Source organism: Mastigoproctus giganteus, chromosome 13 (assembly GCF_048544385.1).
Source record: "Mastigoproctus giganteus isolate SK-2022 chromosome 13, ASM4854438v1, whole genome shotgun sequence".
NCBI lineage: Eukaryota > Metazoa > Arthropoda > Arachnida > Uropygi > Thelyphonidae > Mastigoproctus > Mastigoproctus giganteus.
Genome location: NC_143587.1, coordinates 95,322,569 through 95,342,672, shown reverse-complemented (window position 1 = coordinate 95,342,672; position 20,104 = coordinate 95,322,569). Strand labels below are relative to the sequence as shown.

Here is a 20,104-nt window from a genome sequence, read left to right as displayed (position 1 = left end):
TCCTCAACTGTTGAACCATCAATATCCAGTGGACCAATCTGATTCATCCCTTTCCTTCTTGAGTTTAAATAGGTAAAGAACTCTTTTCTGTTTTTCTTTGCATCCTTTGCCAAGGATTTTTTGTAGTCTGCCTTTGCCTGCCTAATCTCCTTTGTGACTTGGTTACAGACCAACTTATATCTATCATAGGCTTCCATGTCATCCATTAATTTGTATGTATCCCATGCATTTTTCTTCTCTGCCACATGTCTCATTAGTTCATCTGACAACCATTTAGGCCTAAACCTTGAACAATATTTCTTAGTTGGTATGTAAAACCTGGTAGCCTCCAAGATTAGTTCCTTGAATGCTTCCCATTTTGAGTTTGCTGTTGGTAATATCTTCAGTTGGTCCCACTGTATAGAATTTAAATACTGTCTCAGACCATCATAGTCACCTTTACGAAAACAAAAACCCTTCCCTTTACCTCTGATGGTAGTTACCTCCTTGAGTAAATCCCACTTCAACACACTGTGATCACTGCCACCTAGTGGTTCGTTTATCTGCAGATTCTTAATGCATGAAGAATCACTACTGATAATCAGATCAAGAGTATTGCTCCCTCTTGTTGCCTCACAAACATGCTGATGTAGAAAGCAATCATCCAGTAAATCCACAAAAGTCTTGCTAGTGTGCGAGTGACCAATCCACAAATTCCAGTCAATATCTGGGAAATTAAAATCCCCCGTTATAAGACTCTCTGATTTACTGGCCCACTCTATTTCCCTGTACAATATCTTATTATACTCATCAGAGTCATTAGGCCTATAGCACACTCCTACTCTCAATTTTGATTTCCCTATGCTTATGTCACACCAAACTGACTCGACACTGCCCTGTCCATCGATGTTGACTGGCTTCACTTCCTTGGACTTTATGTGTTTCTTAACTAATAGCATAACCCCTCCTCCCCTCCTGTCCTGTCTATCCTTTCTATACACATTGTATTCCTCAAATTCCAGTTCCGCATTCCTTATACCCGTGTGACACCATGTCTCTGATATCCCAACAATATCTGCCTTTGATGTTTTGAGCAATACCTCAAATTCATCAAATTTATTTACCAAACTCTTAGCATTGGTGTTCACGCAGGTATTCATGCACCTGTTTCTATTCTTAGCTACCCTAACACAACCCATGTGTTTACTTGTACCGCAATGACTCCCAGCAGTCTCTGAAATATCCTGCATCTTGTTTTTCAGGCTTCTGCTCATTTCAATAGAAGCAGTGCAAGAATCACTTCCACCTCTGCCAGTGGCTACTGTTAATCTATTAGTCCTTGTATCCCCCCAACTAGCAGTTTTCCGACCCACCTAACACTGCCTCGACAGCATCAGCAAAAATTCTTGCACCCTTTCTATTTAAGTGTATCCCATCCCTGTAGAAGCAATCTCTCCTGTTAACAAGTACAGTCCAGGCTGAAAAAAATTCTCCCCTTGAGCCTTGCACAATCCCTCCAGGGCCGAATTGATCGACAAGGCTCTCATCATATACTCCCTCCTATCGTGTCTGGGCAGAATTGCAGACACTTTCAAATTCAACCCTAATTCACGGCTTTTTTTCAACAGTGACCTGTACTTGCTAAGTAATTCTGCTGGTCTCCTACTCTTAATATCATTAGTATTAATATCATTATAGTCAAATTCCCCACAAAATTCACAAACTCTGTACTGTCCTTAACAACATACTCGGACTGCCCCACTATGGGTGCAATTAATTTGGCCAAGTACCCTGATAACGCATAGGAAGGACTCCCTATAAATGAAACTATAGGTCTCAAGGGTACTTCTGCCTTATGAATTTTTGGCAGTCCATAGAATCGCGGGAGTTGACTACCTGTAGTGTGTAATGACCAGTAACTCTCCTTGGAAATCTTCTCCATGTTCAACCAGGATTGTACCAATTTATTGACTCGCCTTTCCAGACCCACCAATGGGTTCCTCTGGATCACCTTATAAGTGTTATTATCTTGCAGAAGTTCCAATGCCTTCTTATTATAATCTTCTGTATTTAGGACCACCGTTGATCTCCCTTTGTCCGCTGGTAAAACAACTATTCCTTTGTCTCTTCTTAATTCTTCTAGTGCTCTCTTTTGACTAAGGCTGAGATTCGGGGATGCCTTCCTCACCTGACTCAACGCTGCAGCAGACTTCACATGGATTTCATTAGCTAAAGGCTCAGGAAACTTATTAATGGCCCGTTGGGGACAGTAGAGGACAGTTCTTAAGGACAGTAGAGAGTTTGTGAATTTTGTGGGGAATTTGACTATAAATGATGATGAGAGCATGATCTCTTTTGATGTTGTATCTTTATTTACATGTATTCCTATTAATCATGCAGTATATTGTGTAAAAATGGCATTGACCAGGGATGCCTCACTTGGTAATAGATCACTGCTCGGTGTGGAAGATATTTGTACCGGGGTAGAATTATGTCTAGCTAGCACTACCATGTTATTTCAAGGAACTATGTATAAGCAGGTTCGCGGTACGGCCATGGGTTCACCTATTAGTGCCACCGTGGCCAACTTGGCCATGGAGGAGTTGGAAAGTAGGGTTTTTAGTGGGTGTTCGTTTCCTATCAGGAATTGGAGAAGATACGTTGATGATACCTTTGCCCTGGTCCAGAAGGGGAGGGAGGACGATGCCGTTTGCTGGCTTAATAGCTTCTCCCAATTTATACAATTTACCTCAGAGGTGGAAACGGGCGGTACTCTGTCGTTTTTGGATGTATTGGTCTCTAGGGCGGGTTCTAGGCTTAAGACGTCAGTTTTTTTAAAAACCCATGTGTAGAGGTCAATACACCCACTATAATTCAGCACAAGCTGGACAATACAAGAATAGTGTAGCAAAAGCTTTATTTGACAGAGTAAGATCACACTGTACCACTTCTGAGGATAAAGAGAAAGAAATTAATCGTGTCACGGCAGAACTTAGAAAGTGCGGATACCCCCAGAGGATCCTGGATAGATATAGTAGAGGGGTGTCTGAGCGTAGGGAGTCGTTCGTCCCGGTAGCCACCGTATACATCCCCTACTATCCGGGCCTTACTGAGCATCTGGCAAGAATTTTACGGGGTTATAAGACACGCTGTGTACAGCTTCCTGAGCGGAGGCTGTGCACAGCTGTGTCTCAGGTCAAAGACCGTATACCAAAAGATCTCAGTAGCGGAGTTATTTATAGAATAGAATGCACGGATTGTGGGGGAAACAAAACGACGGCTTAGAGATCGTCTGGGGGAACATTTAAATGCCATAAGAACCACTGATTACAGTAAGTCTGCCGTGGCCGAACATTTTTGGGAGAAGCAGCATCAAATCTCCCCGGAGGACGCTATTATTTTGGATCGTGCACACGGATACTGGGAGCGTAAATGGCTCGAGGGTTTACGGATTGGTTCATCCAGTAAGGATACCATGAATAGAGATAGAGGCATGCGTATTCGTCCTATTTTTGAAACAATTGTATTAAGTTCGGATGAACGATTTTATTTGCCACGTACCCGAGACATTTCCGCTTCCGGTTCTGACCATGTGCCAATTGAACCACGTGGAGAAATACCACATGTGGAGGTACCGTGAACCTGCTATTTAAGGAGATGTTGCAGAAAGTCATATTACCGTTGAAGAAGAGAGCTGACGCTCTCGAAAGCTCCAGGTTTTTAGCGCTTTTAATTTTATATTTTAGCTTATTTTATAGTAAACGATCTTTTATTACAGTTTTTAGTATTCCGTAATATACAATTATTAGTTTATTGTAAATAATTTGTTTTTATACTATTTGTAAAAATTTTAGTTACAGTAAATTTTGTTCAATGGTCGGTGTATGAGTTTATTTTCTAGATATTAATGGGTTAATGTTGGTGACCCATTTTGAGGCTGTCCCTGATTTATGGAAACATCAGCCAGCTTTTAGATCATCTCTTAAGAAGGAGATTTTGGTCTGGTGTATTTGGAAACTCCAAGAATGATTTATGATGGCAGGAGTCTTTCTCCCCCCTCTCTCTGTCTTATAGCCATGTTGGGAAGCTGATATATAGTGATTGATCTGTGAGCCGTACTGTAGGTATTGACAGACAAGTGGTTTGGCCACTTGTCTGTCAAATCCAGTTCAACAGTTAAATATACTCATTCAGTCATTCACTGCTACTAAAGTTTTGTGTGGTGGAGTTTCATTTTTGAGCCGATTCAGTGACTGTTGTCTTAGACCAGATGAAAATTTCCCTGCTGCCTAATAATGCAGTTGTGTCTGTTGACAGTTCCATTCTGGCTAAAGCTGGCTTCATCAGTCCATAAAATTTGAAAGAAATTTAGAGTTCTTGTGCTGTTCATTCGGTACACAAATACAAACTCTTCAGTTCATCAGTTCTTAGTTGCCAACTTCAAGGTTATACTGCAAAAATACCAGTTTTCTATATTTGCTCTTACTCTTGAATTTAATTTCCCTGTTGCATGATCATTTACAACTTTCTGCATTTGAATATGCAACCATGTCATTTTACTTAAAACAAATATCATCCAGTGGGAAATTCTGCTTTAATTGAATGGTGCCCAACAAACCTATTTTCTGTCTGGGTGATATGATTTATTTGTGATTAACTGGTGACACCACATATAAATTATTTAAGAGGTTCATCAGTACTGCAGTATTTCAGACTTTCAAATGCATCCCTGCTGTTGCAAGTACATGAAATCAACTTTATTTTCTTTATTAAACACATTTAATACATAAACAAGTACCACATTTATTTTACTACAGTTGCTATTTCTGTTTTTTTTGGTTCTCAACTTTAAAATCTCATTTACTCAAGAAATTGACCCCAGTGAGTTCTACCATCAGATCTATGGGTGCTAATGATAGGAAGATAGTTTGACAATATATGGATTTTACTTTTCCATAATTATGAAGATGAACACTCATCTTCATAATATCACCCCGGCCATTATTTTTTCAATGATTACTATTTAGTATTAATATTAGTTTTAGTAGTGGCAAAGAATGCAAGAAAGCAAGCTTATACAGCATCAGCCAAAGAAAAAAAAAAAAAAAACGCTTCCCATATCACTTATCCATCCCTTCTCATGTCTAGTTTTTTGTTGAATTTATTCAAACTGCTTACTTCTACAACACCAGATGGAAGTTGGTTCCAACAATCAACTGACCAAAGACAAATTTCTGCACATCTATCCTGTGACCATCCTTCTTCAATTTGAATTTATGCCCCACTCATTTGCATAGTCTGAGCAAAAGGAAGGCATTCCATTGGCATTGACTTACCCAATCCATTCAGAGACTTAAAAACCTCAATTAGGAAATAATTGCATAGATATAGAGGGCCTTTAGGAGATAATTGCCTAACTAAGATTGCATTTATGAAAGAGAAAAGCTTTAGCTAATTTTCTTTTGTGCACTTTTCCTGATTGTTATTTCACTTCATTTTAAATAGGCAAAAATGAAGATTCAGATATTCCAGACTGGTATGTATCTTTCATTTAAACGTTTTTTAAGTATTTTGTGAATAGAATGAATGAATGAAGACTCCCTCCCTGTGTCACTAATAGGGAGGGAAAAAATAATAATAAATTATAAAGAGAAATTATTATTCTTAGACTTTGTGCCAGAAGTTAAAAAAATGCTTAATTAGTAACAGAGTTCAGAGCTTAAAAATGCCTGGGTTGGAAATAATTCATTTATGTACAAGTAATCCTCAACTTTACAATCAGCCTTATGTCACTATCAAATTATAAGTTTGACTCACAGTGTTTTATTATTATTAATTATTATATTTTTCCAAACAATACAAATACAGCAACACTACAGGCAACTTAAGGATAAAATTTATGCATTGTGTGATTAAAATGTTAAGGGATTAACTTTGTATCTTGAAATTGTGGCATCATAACGAATTGCGACTTTTTGCAACATGTTCAGTGACTCATCTTGACATAGAAATTAGCATTAGCAAGGGCAAATGATGCAAGAAAGCAAGCTTATATAGCATCAGCCAAAAAAAAAACAAAAAAAAAAACACACAGACCCTTCTGATTTCACCCATCCACTTGCTCCAAATGTTTGTCTAGTTCTGCCTTGAATCTGTACAAATGTATAAGCTATCAACTTCTACAACGACAGGTGGAATTTTGTTCCAGCAATCAACCACATGCTGGCTAAAGGCAAACTTCCGCACATCTATCCTACAACTGCCTTTCCTCAATTTAATTTATGCCCTCTCAGGTGATTATTCTGAGCAAGAGGAAGAATCCCATCAACATTGAGCATGCTCAAACCATTCAAGGCTTCATACACCTCAATCAGATCACCTCGTAGGTGCCTAGTCTCCAGACACTGTATTTTGCAAAACTTAAGCTTTTCTTCAATAGAGCAACCCTTTGTTCCATTCACTAATCTTGTTTCCTTTCTCTGTACTCATACCAACAGCTGTACATCCCTCAAGTTCAAATAGCAAAGCTTAATAAGCGGTACTCACCTTAGATAATCTGCAGTTGTTACATGAGGTAGGATGGATGAATAATTTTGTGGTTTAAGAGGTTTTGAATAATTTAGAGTTTAAATGAGTTAATTAGTAAGAATATGGAATTAAAAATTAAAAACAGAGTTAAAATATGCTCAAGGAAGTAGAAGTGCACAACTGTGTCCCTGGTTGTCATTGAAGAATTAATTGATTAAAAACTCTAAAATATATGAAACCGGTGAAGCCAAAAGTCATAACGACTGACTTTCGTTTTTTAACGTCTTCAGTTGGCAATACTAAAGTGAGAAGAGAACGCGTGTTTTAAAGAACTTCTATGTTCCCGTGATGCTCTTTGTGACGTGGGAATCTTAGGTGCGTGAGATTCCAGACCGGGGAAAGGTTGGAAGGTAGTTTCGCATTTATGACATTTAATTTTGTGTGATGGCGGAACCATTCTATAATAAGGGCTTCGTATTGAAAAATTTGGTAACTAGATTTTAATTTTATGATGGTAATGGCAGAATCAACTAAAGGGGCGTGGTTGTGGGAATGTACGTGTAGTGTAAGCTTGGTACTGGATTACCCTGTTCTGAACCTGTTGTAATGGTAATAAGCCCGTGTGTTAGAGGTTTTTGTGGAACCGTACTTGGTAGTGGTGCTTCCGATGTAACAGGCATTGCAATTTTGCTGACATTTGATTAAATATACAATATTATTCATGTCATTTATTGGGTATTTATATGTTTCTTTGTATGTATTAAATAGTGACCCAAGTTTGTTATATGAGGAAAATATAAGTGTAATGTCAGTGCCTGCGAACACTTGACGGAATTGTCTGGCGAGACTACTGTGATAAGGAAGAATGATGCACGTGCTCCCTTTTGTGTTGTGTTTGGGTAAATTATTGGTGTTATTTTTGGTGATGGAAATTATGTGTTGGATTAATTGGAATGGGTATTTCCTGGACATGAACTTTTTTGTAAGATATTGTATTTCAACAGATGTCATCTTCTGAACAGCTGTATTTAATAGCATTGTGAATTTGGTTATAAAGAACAGCTTTTTTAGTACTAAGTGGGTGGTGTGATTCAAAGTGTAGATATTTATCTGTGTGTGTATTTTTCCTAAAAATCTTGGTTCCCAGTTTGGTGCCTGTTTTGTATATGTGAGGTTAACGAAATTGATTTGTTTGTTAACTTCTGTTTCAAGTGTGTATTTTAGTCTATCTTGTATTGAGTTGAATTTAATAAAAAGATTATCAATTTGTAAGATGTAAAATCTTACATGTTTAATATTTTAGAAAAAATGAGATTAATGTAAAATAAAGATTAGGAAGTGGCAATATGGGACAGCGGAACAGTACTGGCCACAAATACTAATTAGATAATGGGTCACAGGCAAGGGGATTAAATGTAGACAAGGTAACAAGTAAAGGTAGCGTGGGAGACTATGGGCCAAACGTGACTATGGCTACTGGCGAGGAGGTGCGAACAATTTAGGCTAGGACAGAACAATACGGGAAGGACACAATCAGTCGGACATTCCTTTTGATCGAGGACCTCCGGAGACCAGCCAGGTGGTAAATAGGGGTCAAATGCTAAGGTGAGAATTTAAAATTGGTGTCCGTCTGTCGGCGATCGCAGGTTTAGAAGATAGTGAAAAACAAATTCGTTAAAAGCACAAACAAAGTAGCGGTGCGCTTCAAAGGAACAGAAAATCTGGGAAAATTATAATTTATTAAAATAAGAAGTTGGATAGGGCACTAAATAGACACCGTGAGAAAGATTAAAATGAGCTCTGAATATACAGCTTGAGAAATTTTAAAGGACGAATAGGAAATGATGAAAGTTGATAAAATGAGAAGATTGGGTAAACTCAGAAAAAAGGCGGGCTGGAATTATGAGGGGTATTGCTGAATTCAGAGTAACAAAAGTGAGTGAGCAGGGGGAAACAGACACAGATCCCTCAGTTGAGCTTTATGTGGGTGGTTATGAAGATGAGTTAGAAACAGTGAGAACCCAGAGTTGAGTATGTAGGGGTGTGTGGAAATGAGTTAGGGGGAGACAAAGTTTAGATTCTTGTCGGCGTTTGGGAAATTGAGTTAAGACTGAGAATTGAGTTTTTTGTCGTGTTATAAAATGTGAGTAGGAAGGAGATGCCTGAGTTGAGCTATGTGGAAGGTGAGCCTTCTTGTGGTGGTTTTGTAAAAATGTGAGTTAGAGACAGAATGGAGTGATGTGGGTATTAATGGAAATGGGTTAATGTTATACTAAGTTGAGTTTTTGTCGGTGTTTGATAGTTGGGTGAGATAGTTGGAACACAACACACGGTTGAGAATTTGGGAGTGTTTTGCGAAGATGAGTTAGTAACATGGACAGTTGAGGGTTCTGTTGTGGCAGGAAATATGTGTCAGTTAACAGTTGAGTGGTTGGTCGTGGTGGGAAAAGAGCAGGGTAGCGCCCTGTGAAGTTTTCTTCTTGAAAGAGTTCTTAATAGGTGGAGTGGGAAAACGAGGGTAGCACCCTATGAGTTTTTCCTTGTGAAAGGTTTTAATAAGGTGGAGAGAAAGGGAGCGAAATCTGCAGAATCAGTAGCTCGAGAGAAAGGAGCGAAAACTCGGAATTAGTAGCTCGATAAAGTGGCGAATGGAAGTAGCCCGTGTAAGTTGGAAAAAGGCCTCAAAATGAACATAGCAGTCCCCATATTGACGGAGTAAGATAGTATGCAACGTGTCAGCCCAGTTCAGGTGTACAGTGAGTCCATCAGAATACCAGAATTGTGATCTTCACTAGAAAATTCGTCAGGAGTTCTAGAATGAATGCCCTGATATACGATGATGACATTTCAACTAAGAGTGGAAGGATCCAAAACAGCAAAGCCAGACTAAGAGGAAATTTAAGTAAGTGACTAACATAGTATTCTCGTTACCTTAAAGGACTTTAGGACCCTAATAACAGATTAGTGGAGATTTAAGATACTAAGAGATATATACATGTATAAAAATATATACGTAATGTAGAGAGAGATAAGTTAAGTAATAATAATAGAAATTTGACAGTTATAACTTTGTAATTAGTGAAAGGAACTAAAGAAGAAGAAAAGGGTGTTAATGATAGTAGTGGCTTTGATTAATAATAAAACATATGTTATGTTATAAGCAAAGGAGAGAAAGGGAATATTTGTCATAAGTTGTTTCCTGGAAAATGTAGATATGATTAGCATTTTGGAAGGGGAGGGTAAAGTCCCAAACCAGTGTATAAGGTAAGAATTATGGAGCATGTAAGGAAATTTATGGATCAAGTGCAAGGAAGAAACTATAACAGTTTGCTGTACTAATATAGTTTGTGTTGTAAACGAAAGGATAACATTAATAGAGTATAACCAATGTACGTAATTGTATATATAACTAATACTAAGTAGACAAAGTTGAATATTAATAGTACATGCCTCAGTTTGTCCATTTTTTTATGTAGTATATATATGTAAATAAACTATGTTATATTATATATATGTGTGTGTGCTTTTGTCATTCATGAACCACAGCATTTCCGAAGGGAATTATAATTAATCGAGAAGTTCCCTTGAATTTGGAATTCTTCTGTGAAGTAAGGTCAGATGCGTAAGTGGGGGAATTAAGAATAAAGTGGACAAAACATTAAAAGGGAACAAAACGAAATAAATAAATAAAAATATAGAATAAATAAAATTAAGAATAAATAAAAATAAGAATAAAACAATAAAAAAATATAAATAAATCATTCGTTAAATTCTTTGTTTTCCACCCCCCACAAATTGTAGTTCTATTTCCTATTATAAGTATGTCGTCTGCATAACGTATATATAGTTTAATCCCTGAAGGGTAAGGCTATAGTATTTGGTTTTCTATGGTTGCTAAATAAATCTCAGATAAGGGGGCAGAAATTCCTAGACCCATGGGTAGGCCGAATGTTTGTTGAAATATTTGGTTATGGAACCGGAAGTGTCTAGCATCCAGTAAAAACGAAGTAAGTTCTAAGATATTGTTGATGGAGAGAGAGAGAGAGAGAGAGGTGCGATTGATTAAAGTATTGTCTGTCATTAGGAATTCTCGTAAGGCTTGTAGTGTAAATGGTAAGTGTACGTTTCTATATAAAGAAACTATGTCAAAAGACACTACGATGTCTTCCCTGGAAATTATGGTAGTATTTATTTTTTCAAATGCTTGATTAGTGTTACTAACTTTGAATTTTGAGAATCTTGTGGGGGGGGGGATATAATTTTTACTAAAAAGGAGGATAGGTTGGCAAAGGCAGATTTGCTGAAGGAAAATATTGGGGGGGATAGCCAGGTTTGTGTAATTTGGTGATGCCAAACATATGTGGGAGGATGTTGTTACATATACCGATTTGCTGTAATGTGTGTAAATTAATTTCTTTATTTGATCTTAGTCTCCTTAGAATAACATCGAGTTTATTTTTAAGTTTGGAAATATTGTATGCGTTATCTATTTTATACGTGTCTTGGTCGGAAAGTATCTGTTCCATTTTGTTGATATAGGTGCTTTTATCTAGAATTACAATTGTATCACCTTTGTCACCTTTTTGTATAATAATGTTTTTTATTATTATACAAAAAGGTGACAAAGGTTTTGAATAATGTTTGGAATATTCCGTAGTTTTTGTATGTCTAATAGTTGTTGTTTTTTCATGTTGAGTTGGGGGGGTGAGTTATGAATTGATAATGGCGTTGGTTTGGTGCATGATTCGCCATTTATCGGGGTGGTTTTCGAGTTTAGTTTGTAACTCTATGATGCAATCTTTTATGGGATAATGGTGGTCCCTTATAGCGAAGTTAAACCCATGTTCCAGTTTTGAAAGCTCAGTGGTAGTGAAGGTTTGTGATGAAATATTAACGGTGGAATTCTGTGGGGGGGGGTTGTATTTTTTGTATGAGTGTATTCCATTTTTTAATATGCCTTTGTTCCACGTCTTTGAGGGCAGCATTAATGTGTGTGTCATTGAAGGTAGTAAATTCTATCCAAGTTTGGAGTGACATTTCTTTTTTAAGATTGAATATTAACTGATGTATTTGTTGTAATAATTGATATTTTTTATTGAACCTTTTATGTAATTCTTCCCGTATAATGGCAATTGAGGTTTGATGTATAATGTGTGGATATCTTTTGCAAGTGTTTTGGGGAAAAATACGAGCGAATTTAAGAATTATGTTGTGAGTAAGGCATTTTTGTAAGAATGAAATATGGAGTTTGTTAGTAAAATACTTAACAAGTATTTTTGAAAGGTGTGTCTTTTTGTCTAGCATGTTCAAAGGGATCAAGAATTAAATAGGCGGTGCAGATAAGGTGTAGATATAATCGTAAAAATATCTTACAGTTTGACAATTAGATAAGTTATAGGATTTCTTAAAGTACCAATATGATTGGACTCAAGTTCGCAATTAGCAAATCTGTCTTTGCCAACCAATCCCCCCTCACAAGATTCTCAAAATTCTAAGTTAGTAACACTAATCAAGCATTTGAAAAAATAAATACTATCATAATTTCCAGTGAAGACATCTTGGCGTCTTTTGACATAGTTTATTTATACAAAAACATACACTTACCATTTACACTACAAGCCTTATGAGAATTCCTAATGACAGACAATACTTGTTAACAGGAGAGACTGCTTCTACAGGGATGGGATACATTTAAATAGAAAGGGTCCAAGAATATTTGCTGATGCTATCGAGGCAGTGTTAGGTGGGTCAGAAAACTGCTGGCTTGGGGGATTCACAGACTAAAAGTTTAAAAGTAGCTGCAGGCACAGGTGAAGGTGATTCTTGCACAACTTCTATTAGAATAATTATCGACCTGGAGCGAGGGGTGCTGGGGGTTTCAGGGACGGATGGCAGTCATCGTGGGATGTGTTAGGGTAACTAATAATAAGGATAGGTACATGTATACCAATGCTAGAATTATAGTAAATAAATTTGATGAATTTGAAGTGTTGGTCAAGACATCAAAGGCGGATATTATTGGGATAGCAGAGACATGGTGTCACACAGAAATAAGGAATGCAGAACTGGAATTTGGGGAGTACAATGTGTACAGAAAGGATAGACAGGATAGGAAGGGAGGAAGTGTTATGCTGTTAATTAAGAAATATGTAAAATCAAAAGAAGTGCATCCAGTTGATATAGATGAACAGTGCACTGTTGAGTCAGTTTGCTGTGACATAAGCACTGCAAAAGCAAAAATAAGAGTAGGAGTGTGTTATAGGCCTAATGATTCAAATGAGTACAATGCACAATTAAACAGAGAAATAGAGTGGGCTAGTAAATCAGAATGTCTTATAATGGGGGATTTTAACTTCCCAGATATTGACTGGAACTTGTGGGTTGGTCACTCACACAGTAGTAAGACTTTTATGGATTTATTGAATGATTGTTTTCTGCAGCAGCATGTTCAAGAGGTAACCAGAGAGGGTAATATTAATACATTCGTGTATTAAGAATTTGCAGATAAAGCAACCACTAGGTGGTAGTGATCGCAGTGTACTAATGTGGGATTTACTTAGATATAATTACCATCGGGGTAAAGAAAAGGGTTTTTACTTCTGTAAAGGTGAGTACAGTGGTCTCAGACGGTTTTTAAATTCTGTACAGTGGGATCAACTGACAATGCTACCAACAGTAAATTCTAAGTGGGAAGCATTCAAGGAATTAATCGTGGATGCTACTAAAAGTTTCATACCTATTAAGAAATATTGTTCAAGGTTTAGGCCCAAATGGTTATCAAATGAACTAATGAGACTTGTGACAGAGAAGAAAAATGCATGGGATGCATATAAATTATCATGTGTCTCAGAAGCCTACAGCAGATATAAACTAGTCCGTAATCAGGTCACAAAGGAGATTAGGCAGGCGAAGGCAGATACGAGAAATCTTTGGTAAAACAGATGCTAAGAAAAACAGCAAGAATTTCTTTACTTATATAAACCCTAAAAGGAAGGGGATGAAACTGATTGGTCCACTTGATATCAATGGTTCGACTGTTGATGATCCTGCTCAGATAGCAAACAAATTGAATGAGTATTTTGCATCTACATTCACACATGAGGAATTATTAAGGTTTGAAAATGGCAGAGGGTTATCAAATTGTAGCAAGGTGCTTAATGATTTTGTAATAACTGAGAGCAAAGTGGAGGAGAAATTGTTGAAGTTAAACATAAGAAATGCACCTGGGGTGGATGGGATCTATCCAGTTATATTAAGGAGGTGACAAAACAACTAAGCAAACCCTTAGCCATAATTATGAGAGCATCCTTGGACTCAGGGGAGGTCCCCACAGACTGGAGATGTGCAAATGTATCCCCAATTCACAAAGGGGGATCGAAGGGTGACACAAGTAATTCCAGACTAGTTAGTTTAACTTCTGTTCCGGGTAAAATAATGGAGTCACTGGTTAAAGATGCATTGCAGGATCATCTAGACAAGACTGCAGCAATAATTCAGACACAGCATGGGTGTGTTAAGGGAAAGCCTTGTCTGACAAATTTGATAGGATATTATGATGTGGTTACAAAGGAACCGGATGCAAAACATAATTTTGATATCATATATTTGGATTTCAGGAAAGCTTTTGACACTGTTGTGCATGGAAGACTATTGTACAAATTGGAGCAGAATGGTATTAAGGGTAAGTTGCTACAATGCATAAAAGGATGGTTGAGTGGGAGAAGACAGAGGGTGGTAATCAATGGGTGCTGCTCTTCGTGGACTAATGTTATTATTGGAGTCCCACAGGGTACAATGTTGGGTCCTCTGTTGTTTTGTATGTTTATCAATGATATTGATGAAAGGTATATCGAAGTTTGCAGATGATACAAAGGTTGGCAGGGTTGTTAATGACAGTAATGGCAGTATGCTACTGCAGCAGGATCTAGATAATTTGGGCAGATGGGCTAAGAAGTGGCAACTGAATTTTTTTACCTTGAGAAATGCAAAGCACTGCATATGGGTAGAAGTAACCCCAGATAAACGTACCAACTCTGTGGTATTACACTTAAGGCGGTAAAAAATGAAAAAGACCTGGGAGTAATTGTGCAGTCAGATATGAAGTTTTCTGAGCAATGCAGACAGGCTGCCAGGGCAGGTCATGGGGTTTTGTCAATGATATATAGGAATTTTGCTAGCAGGGAAAAGGAGGTGATTGTCCCTCTGTATAAGGCAATGGTCAGGCCACGCCTTGAGTACTGTGTACAGGTCTCGAGCCCTCATTTTAGGAAGGATGTAGATTTGCTTGAAATGTACAGAGAAGGGCAACAAGATTGGTGAGGGGAATGAAGAGATCCTCAAGTTCTGCAAATTGCAGTGGCTGGAGACTAGGCACCTGCGTGGTGATCTGATTGAGGTCTATACAGCCTTGAATGGGTTGAGCATGCTGAATTGTGAAGGGGTCCTTCCATTTGTTCAGATTACGAACCTGTAGGGGCATAAATTCAAATTAAGAAAAGACAGATGTAGAATAGATGTGCGAAAATTTGCCTTTAGCCAGCGGGTGGTTAATTGCTGAAACAAACTTCCATCTGTTGTTATGGAAGTTGATAGGTTAAATAAATTTAAGGAGGAACTGGACAGGCATTTGGATCGAAAGGTGTGATTTTTTTTTATTTTTTTTTTGGCTGATGCTGCATAAGCTCATACACTTGCTTTCTTGCATCACATGCCACTACTACTACTTTAATCAATCGCACCTCTCTCAAATTCAGCCCTGGAAAGATTGTGCAAGGCTCAAGGGGTACAATTTTTTTCAGCCTGGTCTGTACTTGTTAACAGGAGAGACTGCTTCTACAGGGATGGGATACACTTAAATAGAAAAGGTGCAAGAATATTTGCTGATGCTATCAAGGCAGTTTTAGGTGGGTTGGAAAACTGCTAGCTTGGGGAGAATACAAGGACTAATAAATTAATAGTAGCCACTGGCAGAGTTGAAAGCAATTCTTGCACTGCTTCTATTGGAATGAGCAGCAGCCTGGAAAACAAGATGCAGGATATTTCAGAGACTGCTGGGAGTCATTGCGGTACAAGTAAACACATGGGTTGTGTTAGGGTAGCTAAGAATAGGAATAGGTGCATGTATACTTGCGTATCCACCAATGCTAGGAGTTTGGTAAATAAATTTGATGAATTTGAGCTATTGCTCAAAACAGCAAAGGCAGATATTGTTGGGATATCAGAGACTTGGTGTCACACAGATATAAGGAATGCAGAACTGGAATTTGGCGAGTACAATTTATACAGAAAGGATAGACAGGATAGGAAGTGAGGAGGGGGTTATGCTATTAGTTAAGAAACACATAAAATCCAAGGAAGTGAAGCCAGTCGACATTGCTGGACAGTGCAGTGTCGAGTCAGTTTGGTGTGACATAAGCATTGGGAGATAAAAATTGAGAGTTTTTATATATTTTCTTTATATATATATATATATATATAAAGAAAATATATAAACGTTATTTCTTTATATACGTTTGTATATAAAGAAACTATGTCAAAAGATGCTAAGTTGTCTTCACTGGAAATTATGGTAGTATTTATTTTTTCAAATGCTTGATTAGTGTTACTAACTTTGAATTTTGAGAATCTTGTGAGGGGGGGGGGGGATATAATTTTTACTAAAAAAGGAGAATAGGTTGGCAAAGGCAGATTTGCTAATTGCGAACTTGAGTCCAATCATATCGGTACTTTAAGAAATCCTATAACTTATCTAATTGTCAAACTATAAGATACTTTAATGATTATATCTACACCTTATCTGCACCACCTATTTAATTTTTGATCCTTGATGCCTTTGAACATGCTAGACAAAAACACACACCTTTCAAAAATACTTGTTAAGTATTTTACTAACAAACTCCATATTTCATTCTTACAAAAATGCCTTACTCACAACATAATTCCTAAATTCGCTCATATTTTTCCCAAAAACACTTGCAAAAGATATCCATACATTATTAGGCCTTGAATGGGTTGAGCACGCTGAATTCTGATGGGATCCTTCCACATGTTCAGATTACGAACCTAAGGGGACATAAATTCAAATTAAGAAAGGACAGATGTAGAATAGATGTGTGGAAATTTGCCTTTAGCCAGTGGGTGGTTAATTGCTGGAATAAACTTCCATCTGTCGTTGTGGAAGTTGATAGGTTGAATAAATTTAAGGAGGAACTGGACAGGCATTTGGAGGGAATGGTGTGATTTTTTTTTTTTTTTTTTTTTTTTTTTTTGGCTGATGCTGCATAAGCTCATACATTTGCTTTCTTGCATCACATGCCACTACTACTATTACTATTATACATCAAACCTCAATTGCCATTATACGGGAAGAATTACATAAAAGGTTCAATAAAAAATATCAATTATTACATCAAATACATCAGTTAAGATTCAATCTTAAAAAAGAAATGTCACTCCAAACTTGGATAGAATTTACTACCTTCAACGACACACGCATTAATGCTGCCCTCAAAGACATGGAACAAAGGCATATTAAAAAATGGAATACACTCATACAAAAAAATACAACCCCTCCACAGAATTCCACCATTAATATTTCATCACAATCCTTCACCACTGAGCATTCAGGACTGGAACATGGGTTTAACTTCGCTATAAGGGACCACCATTATCCCATAAAAGATTGCATCCTAGACTTACAAACTAAACTCTGAAACCACCACGATAAATGGCGGATCATGCACCAAACCAACGCCATTATCAATTTAAAACTCACCCCCCAACTCAACATGAAAAAACAACTATTAGACATACAAAAACTACGGAATATTCCAAACATTATTATACAAAAAAGGTGACAAAGGTGATACATTTGTAATTCTAGATAAAAGCACCTATATTGACAAAATGGAACAGCTATTTTCCGACCAAGACACCTATAAAATTGATAACGCATACAATATTTCCAAACTTAAAAATAAACTCGATGTTATTCTAAGAAGACTAAGATCAAATAAAGAAATTAATTTACACGCATTACAGCAAATCAGTATACATAACAACATCCTCCCACATATGTTTGGCATCACCAAATTACACAAACCTGGCCCCCTAAGACCAATAGTTTCCTTTAGCAAATCTGCCTTTGCCAACCTATCCTACTTTTTAGTAAAAATTATAAAAATTATTAGTAAAAATTATAAAAATTATTAGTAAAAATTATACTTGGTCCTTTAGGTTGTCACAGACATTCTCTCAGATATGCCAGACAAGCTGTACTTGCTACCTGGGAGTCTAAAACGCTGATGGAACTGATATTCGAGTGACACTCAAGTAAGTGGACCCAATTTCGGCAAAGTCCGGATGGTCTGTGACAGCCAGATCCTCTGCTTGCACCTTCACGATGGTGGGACTGTTAGTAATCCTGGGTATAACCTCCATGCACAAGTACATGGTGGGTGACCACCCAGGTGTGAACCAACGTAAGCAGGGGTCGAGGTGTGGTGCCCACACCACATGGAGGAACGCCGCCCCTCTATGTTACCAGGCAGTACTAGGTGGTAGATGACTCTCATCAACCGGTGAAATACCACCACTTTGCTTATTGGAGGCTTGAAGTGGTGGAACCCATGTTTAGTCTCTAGAGCTAAGTTCCGGTCAACCCTTCCCTATCTCTTCCATCATGCAGTATGATTGATGACTTTTGAGGTTATGATGAACGTCGTGGCGAGATCCAATATTCCTTACATTTCGAGGGTACAGCTCTAAAACGGTGTTCGCAGGCCGGCCGCTAGTTAGTACACCGGACCGAACCTATTGGTAACTCTCTAGGAGGCTTCCGGATCAGCTAGTGTATAATCTTGCTACCTCTACTCTGCCAGATAGTGACTGGAGGGAGTCCGAGTAGTGTGTATGCGGGGAGCATTGTTGAGGCCACGTTATGTCAAGGATCTGGGTATATTCTTACCATATGTACACCATATCCAAAAATTTCATTACTTCATACAGCATGTCCCACCAACTTTTTCTTACTATTGAATACACCATGAATTGTCAAACTAATAGAGCAAGCTTATCTGCGAAAAGATCTAAACCTCCCAAGGACTTCCTAATTTATTTCACAAATATACGTGGTCTCAGTTCTAATCTCAATGATGTCCATTTCCACTTGCAGTCCGCCAAACCCCATGTACTTTTTCTGACAAAATCTCAGTTATCGGTTGATTCAACTACTGCTCATCTCAGATGCCCAAATTATTCGCTGTATGATTCCTTTCGCCTCAAAGGTGGTACTTGTGCATATGTCCGTTCTGATATTCCCTGTCAGAGACTTGGCAATTTGGAATCTCCTCTCTTTGATCTTCTCTGGCTTAAAATCTCTCTACCTCATTGTGTTAAATTCATCTGTTGTCTCTACTGTTCTCCCAACTCCACTAATCACTTGGAGCTCTTTGACTTCCTCTCTTTGCAACTTGACTTTCTCCAGTCCAACTTGCCTAACAGTGAGGTAATTTGCCTTGGTGATTTTAATGTTCACAACTCCAGCTGGCCTCCGTTTTCTAGTCACACCACAACAGCAGGTCCAGATGCTGAGGCTTTTGCAATTACTAATGACCTAGCACAGATTGTTCATTTACCTACAAGAATACCGGACAATCCTAATCATACAGCCAATACGCTTGATCTTTTTCTCACAAACAACCCTTCTAAGTATACGGTCAAAGTGAGAGGTCCTTTAGGCACTTCAGATCACAACTTGGTGATTGTCTCTTCTCCAATGGAACCTTTATCTCATGGCTATTCCCAACCTCGTGTTGTTTGGCATTACAAGAATGCAAAATGGGATGACCTGCGAGACTTCTTTTCTTCTTTTCCTTGGTCGGATTACTGTTTCAAAACTTCTAATGTCAACGTTTGCTCAGATCGTGTCAGTGAAATTATTCTTGCAGGAATGGAATCCTTTATCCCCCACTCCACTTTAAAATCTCGTCCTTTATCTAAACCTTGGTTTTCCAATAAATGTGCTAAGGCTGTCCAAGAGAAGAATGTTGCATATCGTAATTGGCTTGTTTCTAATTCTTCAGTTTCATTTTCTGCCTACACCAAAGCTCCCAACAATTGTAAAGCAGTTATTAATCAGTCCACACAAGAGTTTGAACAGGCTAAGAGTAGAAAACTTGCTTCTTGCCCTAATGGTAGCCGAGCATTCTGGTCTCTTGCCAAAGCTATTGGCCGCAACTTCTGCCCATCTCTGCTCCCACCTCTGTCCAAACGAGATGGTTCTGTTGTCACTTCAGCCAAGGATAAAGCTGACCTGCTAGCATCCCATTTTTCTTCCAGCTCATGTATTAATGATCTTGGTAAACACCTCCCACCATTCCCAACACGCTCCATTCAATGCCTCCTGTGGTCTTCCTCAAAAGGATATCAGAAGGGTTTTGATGAATCTTGATGCTAAGAAAGCTCCAGGTCCTGATGGTATTTCTCCACTTGTTCTCAAAACCTGTGCTCCTGAACTTACTCCTATTCTTTGCCGCATTTTCTCACTTTCTTATTCCAAAGGTGTTTTTCCTTCTGCTTGGAAATTTGCTCATATCCA

The 20,104-nt window shown here is 38.0% G+C and overlaps 1 protein-coding gene across 1 annotated transcript in view; it reads left to right on the top strand.

The window, feature by feature from the left end:
* LOC150076268 (acylamino-acid-releasing enzyme-like) overlaps positions 1-20,104 on the top strand; it is a 428,243-nt gene that overhangs the window by 350,904 nt on the left and 57,235 nt on the right. Inside the window, exon 20 of the mRNA XM_090387301.1 lies at positions 5,485-5,515. Within this exon, the coding sequence (XP_090243427.1) occupies positions 5,485-5,515 (31 nt within the window). The remainder of the gene's footprint in view (positions 1-5,484; positions 5,516-20,104) is intronic.